At 41.5% G+C, this 27054-nt stretch overlaps 1 protein-coding gene across 2 annotated transcripts; it reads right to left on the reverse strand.

The window, feature by feature from the left end:
- Nucleotides 1-2994: 2994 nt before the first annotated feature.
- Nucleotides 2995-25407, reverse strand: ccdc50a (coiled-coil domain containing 50a). 2 transcript variants are annotated; one of them, XM_062452303.1, is made up of 12 exons: nucleotides 25118-25407; nucleotides 16455-16517; nucleotides 14239-14368; nucleotides 12006-12096; nucleotides 11716-11815; nucleotides 7990-8817; nucleotides 7056-7225; nucleotides 6480-6524; nucleotides 6258-6362; nucleotides 5878-5960; nucleotides 5574-5683; nucleotides 2995-5363 (listed from the first exon to the last, which is right to left on the reverse strand). In XM_062452303.1, exons 1-12 carry the CDS (start codon nucleotides 25164-25166, stop codon nucleotides 5344-5346), a joined length of 1794 nt encoding a protein of 597 aa, XP_062308287.1. In that variant the 5' UTR covers nucleotides 25167-25407; the 3' UTR covers nucleotides 2995-5343. The 2 variants fall into 2 exon arrangements, with proteins under 2 accessions (XP_062308287.1, XP_062308288.1); XM_062452304.1 differs by lacking the exon at nucleotides 7990-8817 and having other exon boundaries at nucleotides 25118-25403.
- Nucleotides 25408-27054: the final 1647 nt, after the last annotated feature.

Raw genomic sequence — 27054 nt, forward strand, 5'->3', positions numbered from 1 at the left:
TTTAGGCTTTGTTCAGTGGTATTTGATTATAATGTGTCTATACAGTGGTTGTTGATTTCTTATCTGAGATTTCTGGGTTTCATTAATTTATTTTGACACTGTGGGTGTCGAAGACTGGCAAATGGTACAGGGAGTGGCAGTGACACCAACACACACACTTCAAGTGTCCACTAAAGGAAACACATGCTCAACTGTCTCCTATGTGTCCGTTTGTCAGTACACAAGATGAAAATGATTATTAAAAAAATAAATTGGTGGCATTTTCATACAAAATCCAATCGAAACAGCCATATTGCTCAAAATGTAAAGTGGAATTCAGTGGTTTTCAGTAATTCATTTAGTATAACTAAAGTGATATTGCCATCTTGTGGACATTTGAGTAATTATCACGCTGATTTGATATAAGATCAAAACTGACGTTGAGACCATTGTTTGTAATGTGGCTCTTGGTACTTTCCTGGAAAATCATAATTAACTTAATTATTCTCCACTTTATAAATGGCTGTTAGTAAAACGTTAAACAAAACAAAACAAAAGTATTAATGTACATTTAAATGTTTCCTATTTGTCAGATTTGTGTCAACATAAAAAAACGCTTATCCGGAGTCGGGTCGTGGGGGAAGCAGCTCCAGCAGATGAACTTAAAAGTCATCTAATTTTTAAAAGAAATAAAAAACAACCTTTAAAAGATGTCAATGAACAGCACCTGGTGATTGCCTTGACGAGCATTAAGCAGAAACTCAGCAACCTCAAGACTGCAGCTCTCAAACCAGTCAGATGTCATTCCTGCATCAGGCAGAGTGCACTGTGCCCAGGGCCAAACGGCACATCTATTTTTACACGCAATGAAGGGAATGTTTGCTTTTCATTACACTCTCTGCTCACCAGCCTTTAACTGTGTGCGGTTGCATTTTAGCTCAGTCACTAATTTACTCCAGTCACTAATACAAATACTGGGTGTTTTGCTCATGTTTAAAGTTATGGGCCAACACATACTAAACAGTATTGTGTACACTTTTCTACAAAGGCTTCACATATTCTACATTGTGGTCCAAACTTCAGGTTCTCAAAATGTTCAAAATCTGGATAATATTGCTTCTCATTATAAGGAATTCATTATAAAGAACAGCAGTGTGTGGCCCTTCAACTCATAGATGTCCCGTCTGACATTAATGAAAATGAACCAGTACAATCTACAAAGATACTGGACAAAATAAATATAAAGAAAAGGCATCGTGAACGGCCAGGATCTATGTCATGTAAACAGTGAATCTCACTTAATCAGGTGGTTTATTTAAGTGGCCATATTATTCTGCTTCTGAGCACCTCTACCGGTTTTTCCTGAAGATGAGCCAAAGGCTTATTAGTTGAGGGGTTCAAATGTACGTGGAGAGGATTCACTTGTGAGGTATCGTCACATTTGGCACCTGTCGGTTGCAGCACCTATAAGCATTCTTGGTAGGGCTAGCCATCAGCCTAAATGTTTCAGCTGGTTTGTGAGAGAGGATGGTGAGTGTGTGATTTGTGCATGAAAGTTCTGCTGACAGCTTAGGGCGTGTATCTTTTCCGTGTCTTAACACAGTTTGGCGACAGAACGTCCACATCCACGCTTCAGGTAAGCAAACGAATATCAAATGATTAACTAGCCTACATTTAAGTACCTGAAATGGAAGATCATTTTCACATAGGTCTTGTACTTTCTGCTTAATGGATCAGCAATAACTGCTGACCTCGAAGCGCACGTGTAGGTGAGATATTTACTTTATCTGTCCATTTTGGCTGTCTATTTTTTATATGTTCGTGTCCTTTAATTGTGGGATTAATTTACATATTTCAGCTCCCGCACATCCCGCAGTTAGTAAAACACAAAGTGGTGATAACACGTTTTTAAAACCTCGCCGACTACAATATAGGCCTAACTTTGCCGGGGCAGAGAGGTGGTCCATTGTCTAGGTCTACCCCTCAACTGTAAAATATCGATAATCTAATAGCACTAAAAACTTTGATGGATGCTGTCTGACAGAACTTATCCGCACCACTATGGCAGTATTACTTAACATGGCTGTTATGTAATAGGCACTTGCAAAGACCACAGTAGCCTACATGATCAAACTTGAACCGTACTCCTGGAACACAGATTACTGCTTCAATCAATCATTAGTCCTGCTTTTCGTCACTTGTTACTCATGCTGCTAGAAACTTTAGCTGAGATGTTATAAACAATTTCAGTCATTGTTTCTGGTAGTAGGGGTAGCATTAATTTCAACAGCCACCTGTCTAGAGTCTGTAGTGTTATAGGAACTTAAGAAAACACAAAACATTTGAATGTATATTCCAAGATGATTGACTTCTGTAGTGTCCAGGGGCCTTTGGTGTGTGGGTGCCTATGTATACCTGTATCACAGAGCAGTGAGAGCAGAGTGGTGGTGTTACCACACGCTAGGGAACTAATGCTATCTCAGGTATGTAGGTGAACTTGCTCTGCAGAGAAACCATCCAGTTTGCTTCCTCATTCAACTCTCAAACCTGAAATAAGGTGTGGGACTAGTTACTGACTCATTCTCAGCAAGACATTGACAACTAGGACTATAGTATATACTATACATACATGTATAGTCACATAACACCATTTCCTATCCTGGGACCACGATATTAACCCGAAACCATAACATGTCCTGTAATGTCACTATTCAAACTTAATAAAAATGCATTATAATTGAGTTGCATTGCCTGAGTGCTATATCTGGTGAAGACGCTCCTTACGAGAAAACATAATTTACAGTTGGAACAGGTTTGTCTGGTAACAGGTGTCTCTGATTGACAGGAGCTGCGTTGTCTTGTGATGTAAATATTGATCTGTAATCTAACATGCCCAAGCTGGCAGATCCCATGTGAAACATTCTTGTTTTTCTTTCTTTACTGTTTAAATACAGTTTCTTTATTCAAATATGTGTACTGTTACATAATGATGTCCATAATAAAGAAAGACAAATCTGGTGATTAAACTTGGGATTCTTTTCAGGAGGAGCAAGGTGAAACCACATACAGTACACTTCAAACATGGTTTGGAAATGTGACATTGAAACAGATGACAATTTGGCATAACATTTGAATAAACCATTAACCATTACAAATATTGATACGGTTAATCAAGATGGTTAAGGTACAACAGAATCCTTTAATAAGTTCACACACAAAACTACAGTATTTGCCAACACACTTAATGTGCTGCTTTCAAATTAGTCAATTGCAAACAGACCCTGGATAGTAATTTGTTGTACGTTGGGAAGATAACACTTCACTTTGGTTAGTATTTCTTTTAAAACCAAAAGGGCAATCAATGCATATGAACCATAATCACAAATTTAGCTACTTCCTGATGACTGATATTAAAATCGTATTCAATCGCTCCACAAGGAGGCGCTATCATCAAAGAAGAATTTGACATCCAAGCATGGGGCAGGCCAGCAATCATCCTGTGATTAACTTTATATTGATTATTAATCCCCAGTTTTCCAAATGTCCCTGAAAAAGTTAAACATAAATGGCACAATGTCTGTCCTGTCAACCACAATACAGTTTACAGACATAGATATGTCTGCGAACATTATATACAAAACACATCTCTGTCAAAAAACATTTTAAAGCATTAACGTGACCATGAGAGTCCCATAAACAAATAAAAATACTATTATACACTTGGCTGAAGTTGAACAATGAGGGGAAAAAAACCAACACCATGATTCAACTGAATAACATTCAAAACATTGATAATTAAACACTATAATGTATGATGTGACTGAAAACCCACAGTATGTCAAAAATAATCATGGCAGTATAGTTACAGTATGCAAATGTCCCTTTAAGGGACAAAACCCCTTTAAGACAGCAGTGATCCTCTGATATGGTTCCCTATGTTATCAAGTGTGCCAATATCAGTGTATTCCACAATCCCACTGATTATCATCATGGTCCTTGTTGTCTATGACCAAAACGAAAAAATCTCTCACATTTAAAAAACTGAATTTCTCTCCTGGAAATGGCTGCAGCACACAGAAAGCAAATACACCACCACTTTGATCAAGAGAAGGAGAGCATTTCTGGATTTGGTATGGAATCTCAAGATAAAGTGAGAAGGAAAGGTAAATAAATAAAGATAATACAATTAAATAAAAAGCCCTCCTTTCCATAATCACTACATGTTACAGTACTTTTTGAGATGGGAGAGTATCCACAATTTGAAATAGACCCTTCAAGAACAAAACTGGTAAGTCCTACATTATTTACAATTAAATAGGTGATAAACAACAAGAAAATTAATGATCTGACAGAAAACATTTTTTTATCCATTCAAGCAAGACGTTTCGCTTTGTGTTAAGACTTGCAATAATTACAATGACTTCATACTGATCCAAACTATTTTCGTTGGGTTGTACGCCTTCTAGGTTGTAAAGGGTCAAGTTTCAAGCATATACAGATTCATTTCCATAAAATTAAGTGAATTTAGGACATTATGCTGAGTAACATATATCCCACTCAGTTCAATCACACAGACTTGATTTTGGCTTGAAGAGTAATCAAAGGTGTTGTGGGTAATTTTTTTTATGGGGAAAACATAAGTATACAATAATTCACTTTCAGTAAGCATGCACATAGAAACACAGCCGTAACGCAATGTCCCTTAACACGCCATCTGCACCAAATCCACAGTTGCACGTGGTCCAGTAATAGCCCCTCACAAGCAAAAGACACCAATGGAAGAAGTTCACAGCCAGACACAAACACAGAAGCAAAACCCCCAGCATCTTGATAAGTTTCCTTTTGCGTGAATACAATGTCGCTCAAAAAAGAATATAGCATTAAAAGGATGCAATGTGGTGCCTGTGTTGGTCTTGTTGTGTTGGATAGCATTGATGTACAGGGCCTCTGGAGGAACTGAGATTGCATATCCAGCGATACTCCTGAGTCACCACGAGCAAAACTCACAAAATAGCAAGAAGCAGATGATGGCGACTGAGAAACAGGACCTTTCCCCCCCATCTCTGCCCCCATCAGCTACTGACTGGGGACTAATGTTACAAGCCATCTCTTTTGGGCTGTCTTAAGTGTCGAGCCAATTAAAAGAAAAACAAAACAAGTGTGTGGGATAAACTTCTCAAGCTGCAAGCTTTCTGATTGGTAGGACCACTGAGATGGGGTTGAAAAACACCTCGGGACCCAGTCAGTAAATCCTTCAAGGCTCTGGATACACAGGGAGTCATCTTATTTTTGTAGACAGCCATGATGAGTCAAAATGAAAAGGTAAAAACAAGGGATGTCTGGACATCATTGGCAATCTGTTGGTCACTGCCTGTAATATGCACCTAGAACAAAATTCAGAGAGAGGAATGAGCAGTCATATTTAAAGTCGTATCAACAACTCTTTAAAGTGGTCTGATGTCTATCCCTTGACATTCTCGCTCCCCTGTCTGCCTAATGCAGGCATGTACAAAGTACAGTAGGAATGATTAAAAAAAAATCTATCTCTAAAGAGAGGTTAGAGGTCAAAGTGGGCCTCCAGAGGCAGGACTCACCTTTGTAGGCAGCCTCGGGTCTGGATGGAACGCGAGGAGTGAAGGGGTTCTCTGAGTAACCGTTGCCAGGATTGACGTTCTCGTATTCGGGTGTGCGAGGCCGAGGAGGCCTGAGAGAGAGATGAAGGGACGGGAGGTTTTGGAGCGCGAGGAAAAGATAAGGACGTCAGGTGCGTTTTTATACTGAGGTAGACTACATGATAACAAATCTTCTAAATATTAGTTATATAGCTGTTCAACAATCAGCAAAGAAAATGTATTTCAACTGGAAAGATATTTATTGTTGATATGTTAAGACCAATACCTGTCAGGCTTGTTGTGGTTCTTTTGCCTCTGGTATTCATATTCCTCTCTGGATCTGGGCCTTACCACCTCCTCTGTACTTAGCTGAATGAATGAATGCACGATAAGAATAAACACACGAAGACCCAGAAAAAAAACAGGAAAACAAGAGTTGACTGTTTAAATAAGTGTTTCCCAACCTTGGTCCTCGGGACCCCCAAAACATGCAGGGCAGGGGGTCCCGAGGACCAGGTTGGGAAACACTGGTTTAAATGACTGTAGTGGTAACTGGTATCTGAGCATGCCCTACAACGCTTCAGCCAATTTGTGTATGTTTGAGATGTGTCCAAACTTTTGACTGGTACTGTATATGAAATATGAATGTTCAAATCAGTAGCTGACTTTGTAGTCTCCCTCTGGCCTCCTCTTCTCCAGGGCCTGCCTCTCCTTCTCTTTGGACTTCTTATACTCCTTTTTCTCCTGCTCCATCAGCAACCGGGCAATCTCCTGTGAATGTACAGCACTCAAACTGACATACAGATTTTCACAGGCCTTGCACACACAAACAGGCTGCTGATGATAAATACGAGACACACATTTTCCGTTTCAGTTGTCCACACACACCTCATCTTGAGCTACTTGGGCGGCACGCTTGTCGATCTTACTGGCCTGTAAAAAAAACAAAAAACAGACAACAATTAAAAGAACAACTTCAAAGTCACATTTTCCCTCAGCACAGAACACCCTTTCCCCACGGTTCTCAAAGGAGAGGAAGTGACTCAATTTTGAGTGCCAGCCCTACTTCTAGACTAAGGCAAATGCAGCTATTAGAGGACAAACAAACCTAAAATACCATACACAAATATTGAACATTTGCTGTGGATGAACTGAAATGATCATGTCAAAATCACTCAAACTAAAAACATGTTCATGATGGTGAGATATGGCTGCTTTAATATATTCTTCCATGGGACATGGTATAGTGGCAACAACTTGAGAAAGAAAAAAAATAAGTGCAGAAAAGTTAAAGAATAAATACATACACAAATACATACACGTCTATTCTAAAACTCTGTGGAAGGGACACTACTAAATTGCAAATGACTAAACTACATTGTAAATTACGTCACTAAATTGTGTTCCTGGTAACAATAGAGAAATACAATGTTGTAACAGAGTCAGTAACGCAGATTGTCTTACCTTTATCTCCTCCTCCTGCATCTTGCGGGCAACCTCCAAGTCCCTGAGCTCCTGCTCTCGTAATTCCCTCAGCTCCAGACGGGTCAACCCCTGGGTGGCCTCGCCCACACCGTACTCCCCTCCTGCCAGCACAGCCGCACCTCCCCCCACGCCTCCTTGCACAACATGGCCTGCAGGGGGTGAGGGGTTGGTGGGGGTGACACACGTCAATAAGGATAGTGTTGTGTATGTACAGACCTTCCAATACTTTCAACCGACAAAGCTTCAGTGTCCGTTTTCAAAGCGTCTGTTTCAATGTAGCTCGGCCATTATTTTATTTTTTTTGTGGCTTGTTTTGTGCAAATGTGAGGCTTTAAAAACAACAACAAAAAAGATCTGGTGAAATAGTATGTGGCTTGTACAACAGAAAAGTTCAACATTTGGAATATCAACACTGAAGCCTTTGAGGATTTGAAAATGGTAGTCAACCAAGGAGGACATCATACACTTACTACAAGGCAGGTGACACGAGAAGACAAAGAATCCTGTCTGGACTACATGACACATTTCCACCAAAACATTCCACCACTGAATTGGTGTGATGTGATTCATCAACTCAAACCCATGATTCCTACATCATCCCAAAAACAGTGCAGCATTCAGTCACCTGGTTCACATAAGCAGTTTTCTGGGTTTCCACCATCAAGGTATGAATTTAGAATCAGTGAAGTCATAGTAGTAGAATTGCCAATATAAGCATGAGATCTCAACAGGAAGCGGAGCGTCACAGAAGGATGAGGAGTTAGATTAGAGATTAGCGGAGATTAGCAGCCCCACCATCACCCGAAGCCGCAGTTGAAAAAAAAGCAATCACGGATATACCCACACTGCAAAACAAACACCAACACACACACACACACACACACCCCATATCAGGACCAGGGGTGAGCCATACCTGGCTCTCTTGGGGGATGTCTGAGAGAACGTTCTCCCCTGGGAACATCCTTGTAAGGATCTTTCTCCTCTCTCCTCCTCCCTTCTCTTCTGCTCCGGTGCTCCTCCCACTGGTCCCCCACCACACTGGAGGGAACCACCAGTGTTCCCCTAACATAACCTTTACCGTCATCATAATCCTCCTCCTCCCCCCACGCTCTGGCGCGACTAGGGACGCGAGCCTCCAGCAGGAGTCTCTCCCTGCTCCTGGCCTTCAGATTGTCATCATCCTCGTCCAGACTCCCCTCTCCGTCACATGACTTTTTTCCATTCCTCTGTCGGTCATTCTCTCTGTCCTTGTCTCTTTTAGGTTCCCCCGCTCTGCATGCTTCTCTCCTCCCTTCTCTTTCAGAGGGTCTCTCCTGCGCCAGATCCGACTCCCGGTCTATATTCCTTGGTCGATCTCCATGTCTTTCTCCGGCTTTGTCTATCTCCCGGTCCCGGTCCCTCTCCACAACAAACTGTGGCGGCACTGGCCTGGGAGGTCTCCCTCTCCTCCTCACTGCCCTCTCCCCCTCATCCCTCAGCACTGCGTCCTTCTCTCTCTGGGTCTCTGTGGCCTGGTACTCCATGTGTCTCTGCTTGCCTTTGGATGGGAGCCTGTGTTCAGGGTATGGATCTGTCTCCATCAGCCGGTCATGCTCTGGGTATCTGGAGCGAGTGTGGGGGGACCCGGGTTTGAATTTGGACTGGTTTGGAGTCCTGCTGGGCTCATGCCTGACATCGTCCCGGGAAAGATCGTGGTGTGAGGAATCGGGGGGGGCAAGGCGTTTGGGTTTGTCTTGGTAGACTGAAGTATTGGAGAAGGGGAGAGTAGAGAGGAGATGTGGAAAGACGGTGGTAGAGATGGGCATGGAGAGAGGACACAGACATGTATTTACATGTATTGTATTTACAGACATGTACTGTAAATACATGTCTGTATTTACAGACATGTATGCTAAATGACTAAATGTAAATGTATTTATTTGTTAAGAAGGTTAGTGTGTACCAGGCTCCGCCAGTGCATCTGATAGGAGAGCAGAGTTAGGAGAGCAGAGTTATGGAAAACATTGAAAAAATGAGCCAGTCAGCAACAGAGAGGAACACATTCTAAAAGATATGTCTTGTTGACAGGCACTTTATTACCAGAAACTCCAACGTTTAGCTGTGGTTAGATGGTAGAGAGGAGGAATATTTGGAGACCAAATGTAACCTCGTCAGCAGAAGTTTCCATCCACAACTCAAGCACACAGACCATGTTAGAACAGCAAAAGCCCACGCAAGGCCTACTCCAGGACATGGGATGAATGGTTAGGAAATGACCATAGCATGAGTGGAAACAATGTTATGTGATAAGAATCCTTACACTACAGACACACTGTGGTTGTTTGAGCACACAACAGGTGTCAAAACTGTGGAATAGGTTTCAAAGCTCAGTCAGGAAGTCACGCCTAGAAGTCACAAAAATAACTACAATCCTTGTGACAATTCAACTGCTAGCCACTGGGCATTCAGCCGGGGCATTCAGTTCCTTCAGTGAAGCTTCTGTGGAAGCCTTATGTCACAATGAATGTTTTCCTGAATACTTTGAAATAAGATTAGTGTTGAAGTATCATGGGTGAAAACCACTTCTGGATAACAAGTAGGGGAAAGAGAAACATTTAAATTATTTTTGATAGCAACACTGCAAACACTACCTTATTTTTCGTAAAAAAGCTGAATTTTCTAAAAACCACACCCCACCAGAATGGGAGCTTTGTGTTTGTAAATCTGAGTATAATCCGCACTGGAATATATGCCGCACTTGATACGGGAACAATGATACCAAGCAATGCATGAGTATAGCCGATTTTACAGCATGCCGTTGTGTAACACACTTCGAAAACAAAAGTAAGTAAGTGCGTAATGTATGTTTTTGTATTGCCCAGGAATTAACCTTTAGATGCTGAGTTCTAAATATTTCCGACGGTCCCCAAAGCCTAAGTTTTTTTCCAAAACGGTAGCTATCTACTTTTAGTTAGCTTCCGAGCTAAGTTAGCTAGCATAATACTCGTAGCAATGCTACTAACATGCTAGCGTTACTTGTTAGCCTTCTCATCACATTTTGAAGCCATACTAAAGTGTTTGTGGCATAGTTTTTGTCCATCGGAAAATATTCAGTTGGAATGTTCAAAATCGCATCTAAGCAACGTTACGCTGTGAGACCCGCATTCGAACGATCACGTGTGCGACGCTACTCCTTAACGGGTTAAATAGCATTCACATCTAATAGCATTTTTTACTTTTGTTTTGTTATAAAAACGTTCTATAAGCCGCATCGAAATATAAGCCTCACCACCACAAGAAAAATGTAAAACTCATCCATCTGTGTGAAGACGAGAGACAGCCAACATTAGTTAAAAAACCAGAATGAAAACAATCGAGGAAGAAGGCGAAGACAGGACGTTCTGTTTTCTGTCAACTGAATGGAATTTCAGTCATACACTGACTGTCTGAGAAGCTAACCTAATCTGATCCACACAAACAACCAAAAAGAAAAAAAGAAAGAAAAAAGGGCGAGGTTACAAAAACTGTCAACTTAAATATTGCTCCTACTGTGTGAGCACTAGGATTATGAGATTATAATTTTTGGAGTCAAATTATGTGAATGTTGGTAGTAGGTGTTGTGGGGTGTTTTCTAACGCAGGGGCTACATTTAAAAATGTATTCCCAACATGAAACTTTTCACATGAATCTCTTCCACTCAAAACCTTTGGTAGGTTTACCATTCTGTATATTTTGTATAGCGTGGATCAACCTGACCTTTTAATCACCCAACCCTTACCAGACTTATACATTCTGTTTCATGTGACAGGGCAGACCAAGGCCCTTTTCCTGAGGGGATAATTTATGATCAATTTCAACGCGGCACAATAAAAACGATCCAACTATAACAAGACAAACATATCCTGGACAAGCCTTGCCACTTTCTACAGGCACTGCATCTCCTCTCCATCCTCTAGCTTCTCTCCTATCCCCATGTTGATGGTGGTCTTCATCCTAGAGTACTGAATAGTTTAATCAAAGGGCGGTGGTTATTCAAAGAAATACGGTATTACTAGTTTACCTGAGTACAGTACCGTAACGGAAACACCTGAGGCCCCCCTGCAGAATAACGCTGAGAGCCTCCCCCCCGCCCATATGTAAGGGATAATGTATTGTCCGACGGTTATTATCCAAAGATAAATCCCAAATACATATTTGCTGCGGGCTCGCCGGTCTGTGTGACCATCTGACCAATTTCGTCACGTCACTTACCTTGCTAACAAAGAAAGCACAATTAAATATACTTTTCTTTATTTTTATATCAACTCTGGAAACACAGACAAGACAATAAGACCATAGTGTGCATCGCATGTAATTCAAATTGGATAAAAAAATAAATAAAACAACTTTTTGCCACACGAGGCCCCCCGTGGTGCGGGGGCTGCGGGGGTAATCTCTACGGGCCTGCCTAAGGAAGGTTTTCCTGACAAAACGGTTTGTCAGACGTGGAGGGGCGGCAGACAGGCAGCTTGATAAACAACCCTCCCTCACAGGTGCTTCAAAGAGCAACCCTGGTACTACAGTACATCAGCATCAAACACTCACTCCATAACCTGGTGTGTGTGTGTAACCCTTCACCCACATGGATAATCTCTATCCAGACAGACGGCTGTGACCTCACCTTGACCCTCGTAGTACTCCTCCTCAAAGTTAACCTCTATCTGCTTCTGCCTCCTTCTCTCCTCCTTCATCTCCTTCTCCTGCAGTTTGCGAGCAATGGCCTACAAATACACACACATTGAATTACATACAAAAATCCATTGAGGGTCTTTCAACCTGTAAATTATGGCAAAAGAATTTACCACCGGGAGATTGTATTGATTTCAGTGACCTGCCCACCGTGAAGCATCAATACTGGGAGGTGGATGGATTGTGTTCTACCAGTGTACAATGTGAGTGTGTGTGTCTTACCGCATCCTTTTCCTCCTGCCGTCTCTGCTGTTCTGCCTGTCGGACCAGTTCCTCTTGAATCTCCTGGGCAATCTCATTATCCTGACGTTCACTGCAGGTGTTTGTGTGCATGCATGTTTGTGTAAACAGAACAAAAGACAACAGACCGTTGTTAGGATATGTTCAATGTTTTTTCTTTAATTCAAATGCATTAAAATGTTTCCCTGGGTATATAGCCTCTTACGAAATACTTAATAGTTCAACATAATTGAAATCAAGCGACAAAGGACCGAAACTTTTTATCTTCTATTGTGTGTCCTGTTACTTTTGGGGCAATACCCTGTCTAAAAGAGTTTCCTCAGAACTTGATCAGTACATGGCGGCTTCTAAAACATACTGGCTAGTTACCAGCAACATCGCTAGTTTTGTCACTTCAGATTTACCTTCAGCTGTAGACCATGCAGTAGAACAGAAACAGAGTAAGAATGTTGAAGGGATCTGAACAGACCAAACTAAAATGTTTCCTAAACTTCCCCCAAAACTATGACATCAGGCCAGTACAGAACGTGATTTGTGGTGGTTGATGGTCTACTGCCTGTTGAGGATGTGCACCAAAGAAACACCAATCAGCAAGCCCAAGTTCAGAGGGAAAAACGTTGCGCAAACCCCATGCAAACCCATCCAAACAAATGGGAAAAAAGTTCAGCAGCTGCTCCTTAAGATTTAAGATATGTTTTGAAATTAATAATAATAATACATAAAAACTGCAACAACTTTACATTTTTTACATTAACGACCATGGACCTACATAGCAAATTGTAAGTAAGTTCATAGAAATATAATGAAACATTAAGTATTAGGTTATCACAAAAGTGGACGTAAGCACAATATGGGGGTGGGATGTAAGGGGTAAGTGGATATTGTTAAGGAGCAGTTGAAGGTTATCACCTACCATCCACTTACCCTGGGGAAAACTCAACTCCCGTCATACCAAGTTTCATTTTCTCATACCGCAAAAATCGTAATGAAGTGTACCTATATAGCAGTTCCTAAGTAACTACAATGTTATTCCTGTAGGTATTGTAATATAGTAACATAGTAGTTTCTGTATCCTGAAAGTAAAGTTGGATGTCATTTTTCCTCATTCATCACTAGTAGGTTCTTTATTAATGCCTATGGAAGTGCTAGCCTTTTATAGAAGCAAAAAAGCCCAATTTCACAACTTCCAAAACACCATTTGGACATCTAGACGGTAGACCCAGCAAATAAAACTGGAGGTCTCACACTAAAATGTAGTTAGGTTTTTCCCTATGACCTATTTTTGGCCTTTTTATGGCTTCATTGGACATGTAAAAGGAAAGGTAGGGGAGAGAGGGAGGAAAACGGCCCAAGCCAGAGTCGATCATGAGCAACTGCATCCGGGCCTCAGCCTATTTGGTATGCACTCTACCCTATGATCCCACTACAATGTTGCACTGCAAAAACCCTTGCAAAATCCATAGCCAGTAGTCCTACTGATCTATCGTTGTAGTTTCCATTGCCTTGATGAGTGTGTGTGTGTATGTTAAGCAAGAGAGAAGTCAGAGAATGAGAGGCTAATGTCATCAGCATGAAATTAGATCAACAATGCACACTTCTTTAAAGACCACTCACAAGAGTCCCCATTCTTAACATACTCAAGATCATATATTTTTAAAAATTCTTTGGGTTATAAATATATTTTATTGGATACAACATTTATAGTAACCAGGATGGGCAGGGAAAGAGAGAGGGGCTTATGTGCAGGAAATGGCCCGGGCCGGAATCGAACCCAGGGCACCCTGACAATGAGAATTTCAAAAGGGGAGTTTTCCAGTATCACAGTCTACATGACAAGCATAAACCTGAGATGAACTACAAAATAAAATCAGTGCAGTTACTAGCCAATACTCAACTCCTCAGCAGGAGCTACCAACATGCACTCTTGTGCTCTCCTAGTCCATCTTTATCCCTCCCTCTCTCCCTTCCATCTGTCTCTCTCCCTCTCGCCTTACTATTTTCACTGCAAATTGAATCTGCATTTTCAGAAAACCAAAGACAACAGTATTGTTTAGGGTTAGCCCTAACCCTATTCTCCAAATTAAGCCAGGACTGAGGCTTTCAAATACGTGCTTTGTCAATGTCTGGTCATTGAGGTGGTATGTTAGGGAAGGGACTTTGTGGCACATGTCCCATTAGTGGTTTCTTGTTTTAGTTTCTTGGTCTTTCAACTCACATGTCTCGATACTGCCTCTTGCTCTGGGCCTTGGCTCTCAGATCCTCCTCCTCCTGCATGCGCTTGGCCACCTGCAGGTCCTGCTGCACCAGTCGACTCTTATGGACGTTAGAGGCCAAGTGGCTCTCGACTGTGAAAGCAAACACAAAAACAAACACCACGTTCAGAATGAGTACACAGCACTCTCGGACTGCAAACCCAATCCGTCGGTTGGTTTAGTCTGCCGGTGAAAGATGTTTTTGTAGTAGCGTACGGTAGTCACGCGAATGGTTTCTACTGAGAAGAAGTGCTGCCTTCCTGTTTATGAGGAGACCACTCAAAGTTTGAGGAGACCACAATCAATCATCCTGCAATCTTCAGGGCCTGAGTGACTGTGGTAAGCAAGAGGGTTTGCATCAGATGCAACACAGCGTTGACACGTTTTGTTTTTCCAAGGTCGTTTGACAGCATGTGACCACATGGGACGGGTTATCAATCCTTGCGAGCTGACAAATCATGCCAGATCAAAAAAGCGGTGGCAAACAACACGAGGATGCTATGAGTCAGGAAAACAAAAACGGATCAATCGAGTGTTGGTTTATGGCCCCTTACGGAAAAAGGCACAAACATTACGTCAATGAACAAGATAGGTGTGTCATTTATCCTCCCGATTGTTCAACTCACACATCCTTGAAGGTTTAATTTCCTTTGGGTGTCAACTATGTCAGTGAGTGTGTGTGTTTAGCAGGTGGAAGTGTGTATGTGTGTGCGTGTGTGTGTGTGTGTGTGTGGGGGGGGGGGGTAGAGTCAGCATTGCTTGTTGCTAAAAAAACTTGTCTTAAGAGAGCACAGAAAGGGACACCACATCCATTCAAAAGCATGAGTGAGCTCGGCCATTCCCACATCGGTGAGTCCATACACGGAAGCATCATGGGGAATACTGGGCCAACACAGACTATAACCGTCCACACCCATACTCAAACACAAAGCTGCTAGCAGTGTGACGCAGACGTAAACACAGACACTTGCTACAAATCTCCAACCACATTTAATCATCATTCCTAATTACATCATTTCGGTTTTTAAGACTGTGCCAGAAATTTTCAAATCAGTACAGAACGGTCAGACAAACTAGACTCCACACACTGCTGAAACAAAAGGAATGCCTGAATAAATGAGTGGAGAAATAAAACTAACACAGATGCTTCCATATAGGTGCACAGCATGACACAATTAAGCCATCATGCCCTATGGCATGTCAAAAAGACAAATTTTACCTACATTTTGGTTAAAATGGCAAAGAGGAAAAGATCTGTGACTGAAATACCATTCCCTGTCCAGGTACAGATAGCAGAAGATTCAGTAAGAGACTGCTCGACTGTCTAGTGTTTCAATTGGAACCATAAAGAAACAGCTGCATTTAGATCTATGGTACAAACTTCAGAAAATGGGGTCTGAAATTGTGGTCAATTAGGGTAAAACAGAAGAGCAACTCTTTTTCAGAGGACTGAGAAAGTCTAATCAGGTTCTAAAATGACAGTGAGCAAGAACAGAACTACACACTGTAGAGTTGCAGCGTATAAACACCAACACAAAGCCAAATACACGTTTGAGAGTTCAGTGGTTGAAAACCCATATGAACATAGGTGTGGGGGGAAAGGAGAGGGTCAGTCATCTTTCACCACATTCTCGCCAAGCGGGTGAGTTAAGCATACAAAGATAAGCATACACAGCCCTCAATGCTGTGGAGGGTATCTTCCTGGCCTGATTTGGGTCAACTTGTCTTAGAGGGAAGGGTCACTGCAAATCTATAAAAAGTTATTGATGAAACATTTCTATCCTGATGTGAGTGGTCTCATCCAGGATGACAACAATCCCATCCACAGGGCTCGAGGGGTCACTGAATGGTTTGTGAAGAAGGAAAATTATATCATATGGCTTTCGCAGTCACCCGGTCTCCAGTCGAATGAATGGGAGACCGATGTTCCAGAGTTCAGTTCCAGACTTGAAGAATCTATTCCAAGGCGCATTGAAGCTAGACTGGTGTCTCGCTTGTGGCCAAACATCTCAAGACACTTCACGTTGGTTTTTCCTTTATATTTTAGACAACAGTGTAATGGGATGATACACAAAAGTATCCCACAAGGATAGGCCAAGAAGTAGTTGAAAAATACCAAGCAGCATGTTCATAAAGTGAGAGTAAGACATTCTTTACATTTCTTTTCTGTTTTACTTACTCTCCTGCTCCTGCAGGTTGTGGGCCAGGCAATGATCTTCCAGAACTGCAAAGTCCCGACACACTGTAGACAGACCAGCACAAGGAGAAACAATGTGAAAATCAGTTTAAAAAAAATACAAATAAAGCTTGAGGGATGTTCCATATATTATTTGTCCCATTTAAGCCAAGTTATGCAGTATTCTTTCTGGTTGACATGTAGCATTTGGCCTTTAAAGCTATTAGTTGGTCGCATACAGTACTAACTTGGGACACATTTTCTGGTTCTACCGCATTGTTCCTTTGTAGGGAAGAAAGGGCAAATTCATCTGTCCAATTTTTCAGATGTGTAAATATTTCTGCATTGTTTCGAATATCTGTTCGGATCACTTTAAATTGGCCACTTCAACAGTCTGCTTACAAATTGTAACCTAGCCAAAATAAACCTAATAACTTGCATGACACTGTAAATGCATTATCTCAATGAAACAGAGCTACAGCTTGGCCTGAAGCAGAACCAAAACTCTGTATTTTCATTTTTGATTAAAAAAAAGAAGAACTGAGACTATTGGGCAAGCGCCACCTTTCCAGAAATAAGTGTCAGGCTTAATTTTTAATTATGGTTGCTTCTGTCGAAAAATAGGCTAACTTCAACAGCTTAAGACACCACCAGAACACCGTGAGATTGTAGCAAAGTCGCAATGCTGAATGAACTGTTTAGACTCAAGGCAATATGAGAGAATATAGGGGGAAATTAGATACAAAATTTCAATCAAACTTACAGAACTGACCTCGGCAACATTTTACAATAAGGTTACTTGAACTCCCAATGGTAACATTGTAGGTACATAGGAATTTCTATGTAATTAAATTGTATTAAGTGCTCCATCTTGCTAGCACTCTACTGCGGAAGCAGGCAAAAAAGCTAATCCGCTTGTCATTTGATATTGTTCATGCCACATCAGGTGTTTTTTCTTTGTTTAGATTTCTTTTGCGAAGCCTCCAAAGTTTGACACTATATGAAGCGTGTTAGTGGAGGCGGATGTTGGGAGGTGTCGTAAGCATCATTGCACTTTTACATTACTGTGGGTCTGGATATAGCACAAACAATTCACAATGCATACATTCCTTTAATGTTCAATGTGTCTTTGTTACAAACACTCTATAAGCCTAGATTCGCCAGGTCTAATTCATGCATTAATGTCAATGTAAATCCGGATTTATTTTTCAATTGATACATTTCTATGAACAAATTTGCAGTAGCCGATATATGTAATCCACAAATGTTCAATAGGATGTTCCAATTTATTTTCTGTTACTGTTGCAATCGTTGTCTTGGCTCGAACGTTGTCCTTTCACACCAAGTTGTAATGTCTGACATGTCTGTATTACCGGTAAATGTGTAAAATAACTTTGCACTTCTGCCTCACAGCAAGAAGGTCCTGCATTAAATTCTTGCATGGGACACTGTTCGGTGCACAGGTGGACTGTCTCCCGGGCCTTGGAGTTTGCATATTCTCGTGCTCACATGGGTTTCCCCCCCATTACAAAAAAATGCTGAACAGATTGATCTCTGTCCCTCACCAGGACATGGGTGAGCACTTTGACTTGGCCCTGGGTGCCGCTGATGTGGCTGTACAGCTCCTGGCTGCCCTGAGAGCAAGGACAGCAGGATGGGGATAAAGGCAGAAGCCAAATTCTCCAGTGGACACTGGCATACGTGTGTGTGTTGACTAATTTACAGGCAGTGACTCAGAGACTGAAAAGTGCACTGGAAATTTCAAGCAGATTTCTGTTCAACCAACGCACTTATAACACCCATTTTACAGGGCTTGAAATTGCGATCATTTAAGTCGCATATGCTTCAGAAATTGTGTCTGTGCGACCTCAAAATATATTTGAGAGCATATGTGCGAGTGCAAATAATCATTATGGTGCAACCTGTTATTTTATTTGATAAATAACGCTTGCTAATTAGCCTACTGTGCAGTAGGCTATGTGCCTGCTGTGAGCTGATAGTGACCGTTCCACCGTTCCATTCAAAAGTTCCATTACCAATTAAACTTCATCCTTACGTTCTAACTGTTTATGCAGATTTTAGATTAGGTTGGATTAGGTTAATATTAGCTGTCAGTCTCTCATGGTAACAGCACTAAATAAATCCAGGGCTCTCAAGTCTCACGCATTCGCCGGCATTTCAACCATTTCCCACGCTCTCATGCCTTGTATTTCACAGTAAGGGATAACTTGCTCGCTATACAATTAATGGACGAGGCACAGGCATACGGGGGGGGGGGGGGGGGGGGGGGGGAGTTTTCTGACAAGTTGATAGTTGTCTCGAGTTATACAGAATTAAATGGCACCTATCAGCCAACAAGCCAATTAGAAACATCACCAGCACCCAGAATTGTTGTACCCAAACGTTGACGGGTATGGTAATCTCATGCCAAACTTTTCATAAAACTTGAGAGCCCTGTATATCTATAACGTAATTTTCTTTATTGTGGTGCCCCTTACTATTCAGTGGGTGCTCCCAGATTTTTTCTGGTGCTCCTAACTTTTTTTTTGTTGGGAGCACCAGTGCCACCAAGTATAAAAGTACATTTCAAGCTCTGTTTTAAAAATAAAAAAATATTCCATAATTAATTTCTAAATCAGTCACAAAACATATTGGTTTGTTTGACAGAATTAAATACAAATATCTACATTTGCTTGCTATTCATCTTAAGCATGTGCCAAGACCATGCAGTAGACCAACACCCACAGGGTTATTTATTTTGTGAAGTCGTGATTGAGCCAGAGGACAAGCCATTCAATCATTTGTCATGTGACAATGTTTAAACAGAGCTGTGCTGTGCTGTGGCAGTGTTTCCAAGATAAAGTAATAGAAGTGATACGCCAGGGGAAATACACCATATGCCTTGGCTGCATGTAATCCTGAGGAGGCTAGTACTTCCAAACAAAACAGTTGTTGAAGCCATCAGCTGGCACTACAAACTTCCCTACAAGAAGTTTGAAGAAAACACATCCATCTGATTCTACCCTTTTCCATGAACCCAAATTTGAAAGATTTTCGAATGGTCACTCTGTTACATAAGTAGGGAGAGGGGAAAATGAAATAGGCCTACAGTTTAGTACTGTGAAATTTCCTTCCGCGATAGTTATTGTGTCATACTGACTCCAGTATGAATATTATGTTTTTGTTTTTACAAACCCATTGTTGGCCTGCTCCATTAAAATTTAGTCTACAAGTAGCTAAACATAAAAATAAAAAGATTCTAACTTTACATTTTGCATTTGAGCACCGTTTGACCAATGTCACTGACTAGTTCTATTTACATGTTCATGTCCTCCATTTAATGTCCTTCACATTTTATCAAATATTAAAGCATTTACTTGTAATTTATGAATGCGGGTTGCTAAAACATGTGGTCCCTCCTTACTCTCTGGAGACGGGGCCATGGGACAGTAGCCTAGGTTGTATCAATATGCTCTGGTCTACCCACACCCAAGCAGACAGGACAGATGCACTGGCCATCGTCCTCCTCTAATATAATGCTTTCAACATTGTTACCCCCTATTTACACCGTATGCGTCTGCGGCGCCAGAGCTGATCGAGGCCAATTGCGGCCAGTCAATGGTGCAGTTTTCAACTTTTGATAAAAATTGAGCCCTGCTACTACATTTCTGCGATTTAGTGCAAAGATTAGGGCCTACATTTAGCTGGTTTCACGTATACTTTTATTTAAGTCTTCCATCGTCTGTGTGTGTGTGTACAAGTTAAATTAAAACAATAATTATGTATTGTTCTTTTTAGTAAAAAACTAACAAACTAAGAATTGAAATATTTAACTTGTCACGTTACTGCTGGTCAAAAATGTTATATGTTGTTTAAAAATAAAATATATTGTGTTCAACCCAAAATATTTTAGAGCTGTAATCGCAATACAGTGATATTTTTTCTCAAGGTTATCATACCGTCAAGATCTGATACAGGCCCATGCCAACGCGCACCGAGCAACCCCCCCACAACCATCTAACTGTTGTTAGTTCCGCTTTTTGGGTTTTATGTTATAAACAGAAGAACACAATAAAAGAAAAAGAGGGAAAATAAAATTATCTTTGTTACGGTATCGGCTTAGTTGCATTTTTAAGGCAATTGTTAAGACATTTTAATGCTAATTAAGGCCTTATTTTGACATTACGGAATTTAACCCTGTAAGGCTCCAAAACACATTTGCAAATAAGATTTTTTTGGAATGACCACATTTACATAACCTATTGTCCTGCCTTGCAATGCTATTGGATAAATGTGGTGAGCAATTAAAGAGCTAAAGGTGACGTAATTTTACAACAACCCAGCTAACACATGACTTTGCTGCAACGTTGCCAGTAAGTGCTCAGATGGTAACCCGCGACGTTACCTTCTGGCAACGTCGTGGCAACGTCGTAGCAACGTTATATAGGGAATGTTGCCAGTTGGTCCCATGGACAACGTTGCCACGACGTCGTACCTTGGTCGGCTGGTTACGTTATTTTTAGACCCTTGGACAACGTTGCCGCGACGTCGTACCTTGGTCGGCTGGTTACGTTATTTTTAGTCCCATGGACGACGTACCTTGGTCGGCTGGATACGTTATTTTTTGGTCCCATGGACAACGTTGCCGCAACGTTGTACGTTGGTTACATTATTTTTGGTCCCATAGACAACGTTGCCGCAACGTCGTACCTTGGTCGGCTGGATACGTTATGTTTGGTCCGGTGGACAACGTTGCCGTGACGTTGTACCTTGGTCGGCTGGATACGTTAATTTTGGTACCATGGGTTCCGTTGCCGTTAGGTCGCTCTTTGGTCGGACAACGGATCTCGAGTGCATTATAAGTGGTTTATCCAGAGATGGAGAGATCACACTGGACTTCTCTCAGTTCTGACACTTTTGTAATGTAGCCATAGTCTACATGAATTTCAATCACACACACAATATTAAATGTTGCATCCCAGCACGTATGTAGACAATGCATGTAATTCATGTGCAGCTCAGCCCCAGCATGTCATTGGTCATCAATTTTCTCATGCAGAAACATAGCTTTAATAAATAAAATACTTCACTGATATAATTTAGTCTTTCATTCTTTACTATAAACATGTACAAAAGCAATCAATTTGTGATGTGTAACATGATTAAACAAACATTATTTGGATAGCACACCAAAGCTGTATGACACACAATGCAAATTTGTGCTCCAATAATTTTGTAATACAAAATTGTTAAATGTGACCAAAAGGTAAGCGACTCTTAAGAGTTTCGTTTCCAAAGACAAGTCATCACAGAATATTACAATTCTTCCTTAGCAAACCTGCCCCTCAGTCTGCTCCTGAGCAACAGTTGCGCATGCCCATTTCAACGCATCGCTGAAACTGGGGTTTCAGAAGAGATTTTGCAGGGGTTCCACCGTCTTTCACGTATTGCATTTTACCTGGAAATTAGCTACTTCAAGAGGTCAGTTTCTTTACAGAAATAGTTTTAAATATATAAATGTATTTGCAGAAATTGAATGGGGCATGCTATTACGTATAGGTTAGAAATGTAGGCTATTTAGCCTGTTTATCTTCTATCAGATTCACATTGTTTACGTTAGGATTTCGCTAGCTAGAGGTAGGCTAATAGGTTAAACCCTCCAGAAAGTTATGTTGAAATAGTGAAAATGCATATATGATATCAAAGTTTAGCGTCTCACAAATCACCCACAAAAGAATCAGTGAAAATAAACGTTCAGAACTGTTAGAAAACCTTGTTCCAAAATAGTTTATTTAGCCCTGAATTTTCAAAGACTGTGGAGCTAGCGCGTGGCTGATCACCTTTTGATCACAGTCGGTCATGGCACAGCAATATGGCGTTATAAAAAACTGCGTTGTCGCTCCTTAGTAAGGACCTTATATGTTTGAGCCGTCTAATTCAAAATCACCTTAAATTAATTCCGAAATGCTTTGCTATCTATATTACTCCTAAGTATTATAGCTAGCACAGAGGTGCAATTAGAATTCCCATTGGAGAAAAAAGTTTTCACGGCCATTCTTCATGAGATGAGTATGTTAAATTTTTTGAGGAATACTGTTTACACCGATGCAATAACAATTTACTGTAAAAGCGCTTGACTTATCTCTTCTCTTGATAACAGGATGTATAATGTTGTGGAGAAGGACTGGTTGGGATTGTAGCCCAATGCTGGAACTTTAAAGAAAATGGGGTAAGTATACTTTAAATCTATAAGAGTATCATGTCACTAATTCTTCCAAGTTGTACATTACATCTGTTTTTGGATTAAGTTTATTCGTTTTAATATCAATATGCTAATACTATTTACATAAACTACATTCCACTTTAATTTCTGTACAGATTATCCTACCACCGTCACACTGCCTAGCACTGCGTCCCTGGGAAATGATAGTAAAGTGATGAATGACCGTTTATAACAGTTACAATAATTGTATGAGCCATGGCAACCCTAAAGGCTATGTTTTGAAGCAAAAGCATGACTTAAAACTTTTGCATCACCAAATGCCATACCCCTAGGTGTCAACTCTGGTCTGGTGGAGGGGAACCCATTGGGGGCCCAGGAAAACAGCTGGCAGCCAGGCAAGTACAAATATAAGACACTCAAAAAAACACAAACCATTGCCAACTCATTGTAAGGCATACCTAAGTTGTTCTGATCGTGGGGGAAACATTTGTCAAAACAACAAATGTTGTCATACTAATGCTTTGTATACCCCATTCAGCTGTACCATCTTGGGCAAAGACCATTCAAGGTAACATTTGTTATTTACATTAATGTTACAGCTAATCTATAAGAACCACAGTGTATGCCAATCATGCAAACTCTTGTAAACCCGTTTTACTTGTCCGTAATTACAGACACATTACAGGTTATGCTCTGGAAGATGGAGACATTGAAGGAGAACCAGCGAGAGGCTCTCCTATTCAGACGACTACAGGGCAGACACACTGAAGAGGTGCCAGTGATGGACCTACAGGTGGCCCAAACACAGGCTGAACTCCAAGACCTTGAGGAGCGCCTTAAGGTGCTGGAGTTCCGAAAGAGAGTGGTAGGTGTTTGGAGATGCCATGAACTATGGCTTATCTATGGCGTTCAAATTGGTGCTGACAATAAGTTCATGACTTCTAATTGCAGACGCTGTGAAAAAGTGGAAGACGGGACTGGGAGAGAAGGCTGTGGAGCTCGTCATAGTGGAGACACTTAAACACGCCCCCGGCAGCCCATTCAAAACAACTTATTTTGTGCTTCATTGTCAGGGCCAACAGACAGGACCTGTAGTGGGGACTGGCAGAAGATTTTAATTCACTGTTTGGCACTTTGTTTGAAATAAAATGACTGAATGTCACATGGTAATGCTGCCTCGTTTATGATTAGCTTGAGTTCGGCTACACGTCACACAAACATAGTCCTCCTAAAGTTGGCTACCATGTAGCCTATTACACAAGAACAAGTAGCATTTGGGGCAAATGAGGTCTGCATATGAACCGCCCCAATATAAGGAGTAGAATTGAGAAATATAGATTACTTAATTAACGTCGCAGTTACGGACTTGCAACGTCACACAAATTACGTTGCCAGGACGTCGCGGTTACGGACTGGCAACGTCACAAGATTACGTTGCGGTTACCTTCTGGCGTCCCACAGATGCACGGTCCCGCAACGTCGCCAAAGACGTTGTCATCGAGTGACGTTGCGGCAACGTAAGGGCAACGTAACTGTTAGCTGGGAAGGGGTCTTACTGGGTTAAGAGTTTTTAAGACTAAAGGATCCGCAAAAGTTTCTAAATAATAGGCTACGATCATCTTATTTTGACTCAAATGTAATAATGTGTCGAACGTATTATATTACATTAAGCTCCAAAAAAACTGTACTTGCACTCAAGTTATTGCGAACAAATTGGCTCCAGCGCGATGTCCCAACCAAAGTTGATATCAAACTTGAGTCTCTGAACTGTACATATGATGAGCAAGGGCCTGTGCCCCAGTAGAGCTGCATGTCTAGCAACGCCCCTGATGTGTTTAATGCCAGACTACATCTTGTCCTGCCCTTTAACCCTATAGCGCTACCTAAAAAAAAAATGACCTAAGAAACCCACAACTTTCTGACGTCAAGACCGTCATGTAAGTTATCTGTTGAGGCACTGGCTCAGGCACTTTGAAATGCAAGCACTCTACTGAATACTTTGCTTGCACGGTCGGAAGGCACGCTTGCCAATTTTCCCCGACTGTCTTCTTGTTAGAAATATACACTTGGTTCAGAAACAAGTCCTTGCTACTCCTGTATCCAATTCGCTGTACAATTTCCCCAAGGCAAGGCCTAGATGGGTTTCCTACGTAGCTAGCATCGAGCTAGTGCCGAATACAATCGAGCTAGCTAGCTACATGTCAACTTAAAAACGGTGGCTCGTTAGCTAGCCATGATAAGTGAGCTTTAGCTAGTAGCAGGTGCGCTTGCGTGCTCTTGTCCCAGGTATCTAGCTAGATAGCTAGCCTAGATAGCTGTACGTCAAAAAATAAAGATACAGCTGATAGAAACGCCACACATACACAGAAACGGAGGCTACCACCGCTCACAAAAATGATTGACTAGACTAGCTAAACACAAAGCTCACAGATATTTCCATTACCTTCTTTTACTCCGGGTAGTTTTTTCTGATCAATGCTAAATTCAGCCATGTTGTCAGTGATGTGTCAAATCCGTTCAAGTTGAATTATACTTCCGCGACTTCCCGAAGGTTACCGGACTCTTGATTGATTGCGTTTTGTCATAAACACGATTGACGATTCAGGTACTACGGGCGCCCTTTTCTGTGATTAGTTTCGGTAGCTACTTAAATCGTCGCAGCTCGTCGCTGGGTAGCCAGATTTCTGCGCGCATCCCCACTGACCCTCCTCCTCCTTCCTATGCAGCTGCGGTTGTGGTTAGACTAGAATACAATTAAAAACATTGGGACCGTCGTTTAGTGTTATAATGTACACGCCGGTACACCGTGTGACCAAGTGCCTCATTGAACATACCTAATTGCATAGCATCTCAGATTATCTGCAAGTGAGGCATGTAGGAAGGGTATCTGAGCAAATTAAAAGGAGACATTTTTTCGTGGCCAGTTGTGTACTATGTAGGCCTATGTGGTATAAAAAGGGCTATGACTTGCTGGTGTTATTATAAATTGGGACTATTGCACCCCCTGGTGAATGAATAATGTATTTAGTTGGTAATGCATTCATGAAACTACATAAATTAACTTAAATATCCTATAAAGTAAATTCCATGTTTTGCTTCTAAGTACATTATATACGTGTGAAATGAGTTCCTGAAAGCATGTGCAAAGCGCTAAAACTTTGTCGCACTGAAATGTGGAGTTAAACCGAAGAACAGTTTCTCTTCCGTTTTCAGATCAAGTTTTAATGGGCGGAGCCCAAAAATGCCCTATCTACGTCATTTCGCCCCATCTACGTCAGATCACTGAATGGCTCTCCTGCTGTACTGTTATTGTAGCTTACATCAGCTAGCTAGCTAGCTTCAGGATGTCTCCCACCACCCGCAACTGCATCTTGCCTGGATGCAAGAACTCCAGCTGTGCTGCAACGCCATTTAAATTCCCTATTGATAATGAAAGGAAAAATAGGTGGATAGATTTTGTGAAGAGCCACGCTCATGGAAAGCTTCGGATAAACTCCAACAGTCGCCTCTGCGCCACTGACCATTTCACGGCGGACAGTTTTAACATGGACCAGAGACAGACGGGGTTCACCAACACACGGCTTCTCTTGCAGCGCGGAGCCGTACCGAGCATCGCCCCCCCGGCCGTTCATCCTCCGGTCGCACCTGGACCATCCACCGCCGCCAGCAGTTCATCACTCAGTTCTGTGTGCTTGTTATAATTATACTAGATAACTTTTCCAGAGGTATCTCTGCTATAATTAGTGCAAACCGCTAACTTGATATTAGGCTACTCGGTGTAGAATGATGGTATTTTGGTGAAATGGTAGCTAATGTGTTTGTGTGTGTGTGAAGTAGCCTAGTTGGAGAGCTCACTGTCTGCTGTCTCTGGTGTCCATTTTTACTGTACAGCTCAGGGGAAAATTTAATTTATATGCATCTGTATGTTTCACTCATTGAACAAATAAATTCAAATTCTATACGGTTTTGTTCGGCTTGACATAGCGTCCATTATCTGGGTTGGAGGTGCTTCAGCTCCTTCAGGCGACACGCCCCCCCAGTCTCAAGCAGAGAAGACTGCTGATTTTTTTGCTGTTCTATGAGCCATGATGCATTCTGTGAAATAGCCCAGGTTTTCTCCTTTTATGGTAAGCTCATGAATATATAGATGAGTTGCGTGCTGATTGGTTGGTTTACAACGAGACGCAACACGGCCAACAGCACTCGCTGAAACATCAAAGGTGGAGACTTGAAATAAAAACATACTTTTTGTAAATCCCGTGGAAGTACACAGAGCAGTGCACAGCTAAACTAGTGTCTGAGATCCTGGGCCAGAACACCAGAGGCCTGGTCTGTATGTAAATGTTGGGCCGTGACAAAGGTGATGATACATTTGTGACG

The sequence above is a fragment of the Osmerus eperlanus genome, chromosome 26, assembly GCF_963692335.1.
Source record: "Osmerus eperlanus chromosome 26, fOsmEpe2.1, whole genome shotgun sequence".
Classification (NCBI taxonomy): domain Eukaryota; kingdom Metazoa; phylum Chordata; class Actinopteri; order Osmeriformes; family Osmeridae; genus Osmerus; species Osmerus eperlanus.

What these genes read in the sequence shown, in the direction of transcription:
- ccdc50a (XM_062452303.1), bottom strand. Translation starts at nt 25,166, where the DNA reads ATGGCTGAATTTAGCATTGATCAGAAAAAACTACCCGGAGTAAAAGAA. An exon ending in GGAGTACTACGAGGGTCAAG is followed by an intron (nt 8,818 to 11,715) that starts GTGAGGTCACAG and finishes CCAATACTTCAG; the next exon opens with TCTACCAAGACAAACCCAAA. An exon ending in TGCAGGAGGAGGAGATAAAG is followed by an intron (nt 6,525 to 7,055) that starts GTAAGACAATCT and finishes TTTTTTTTACAG; the next exon opens with GCCAGTAAGATCGACAAGCG.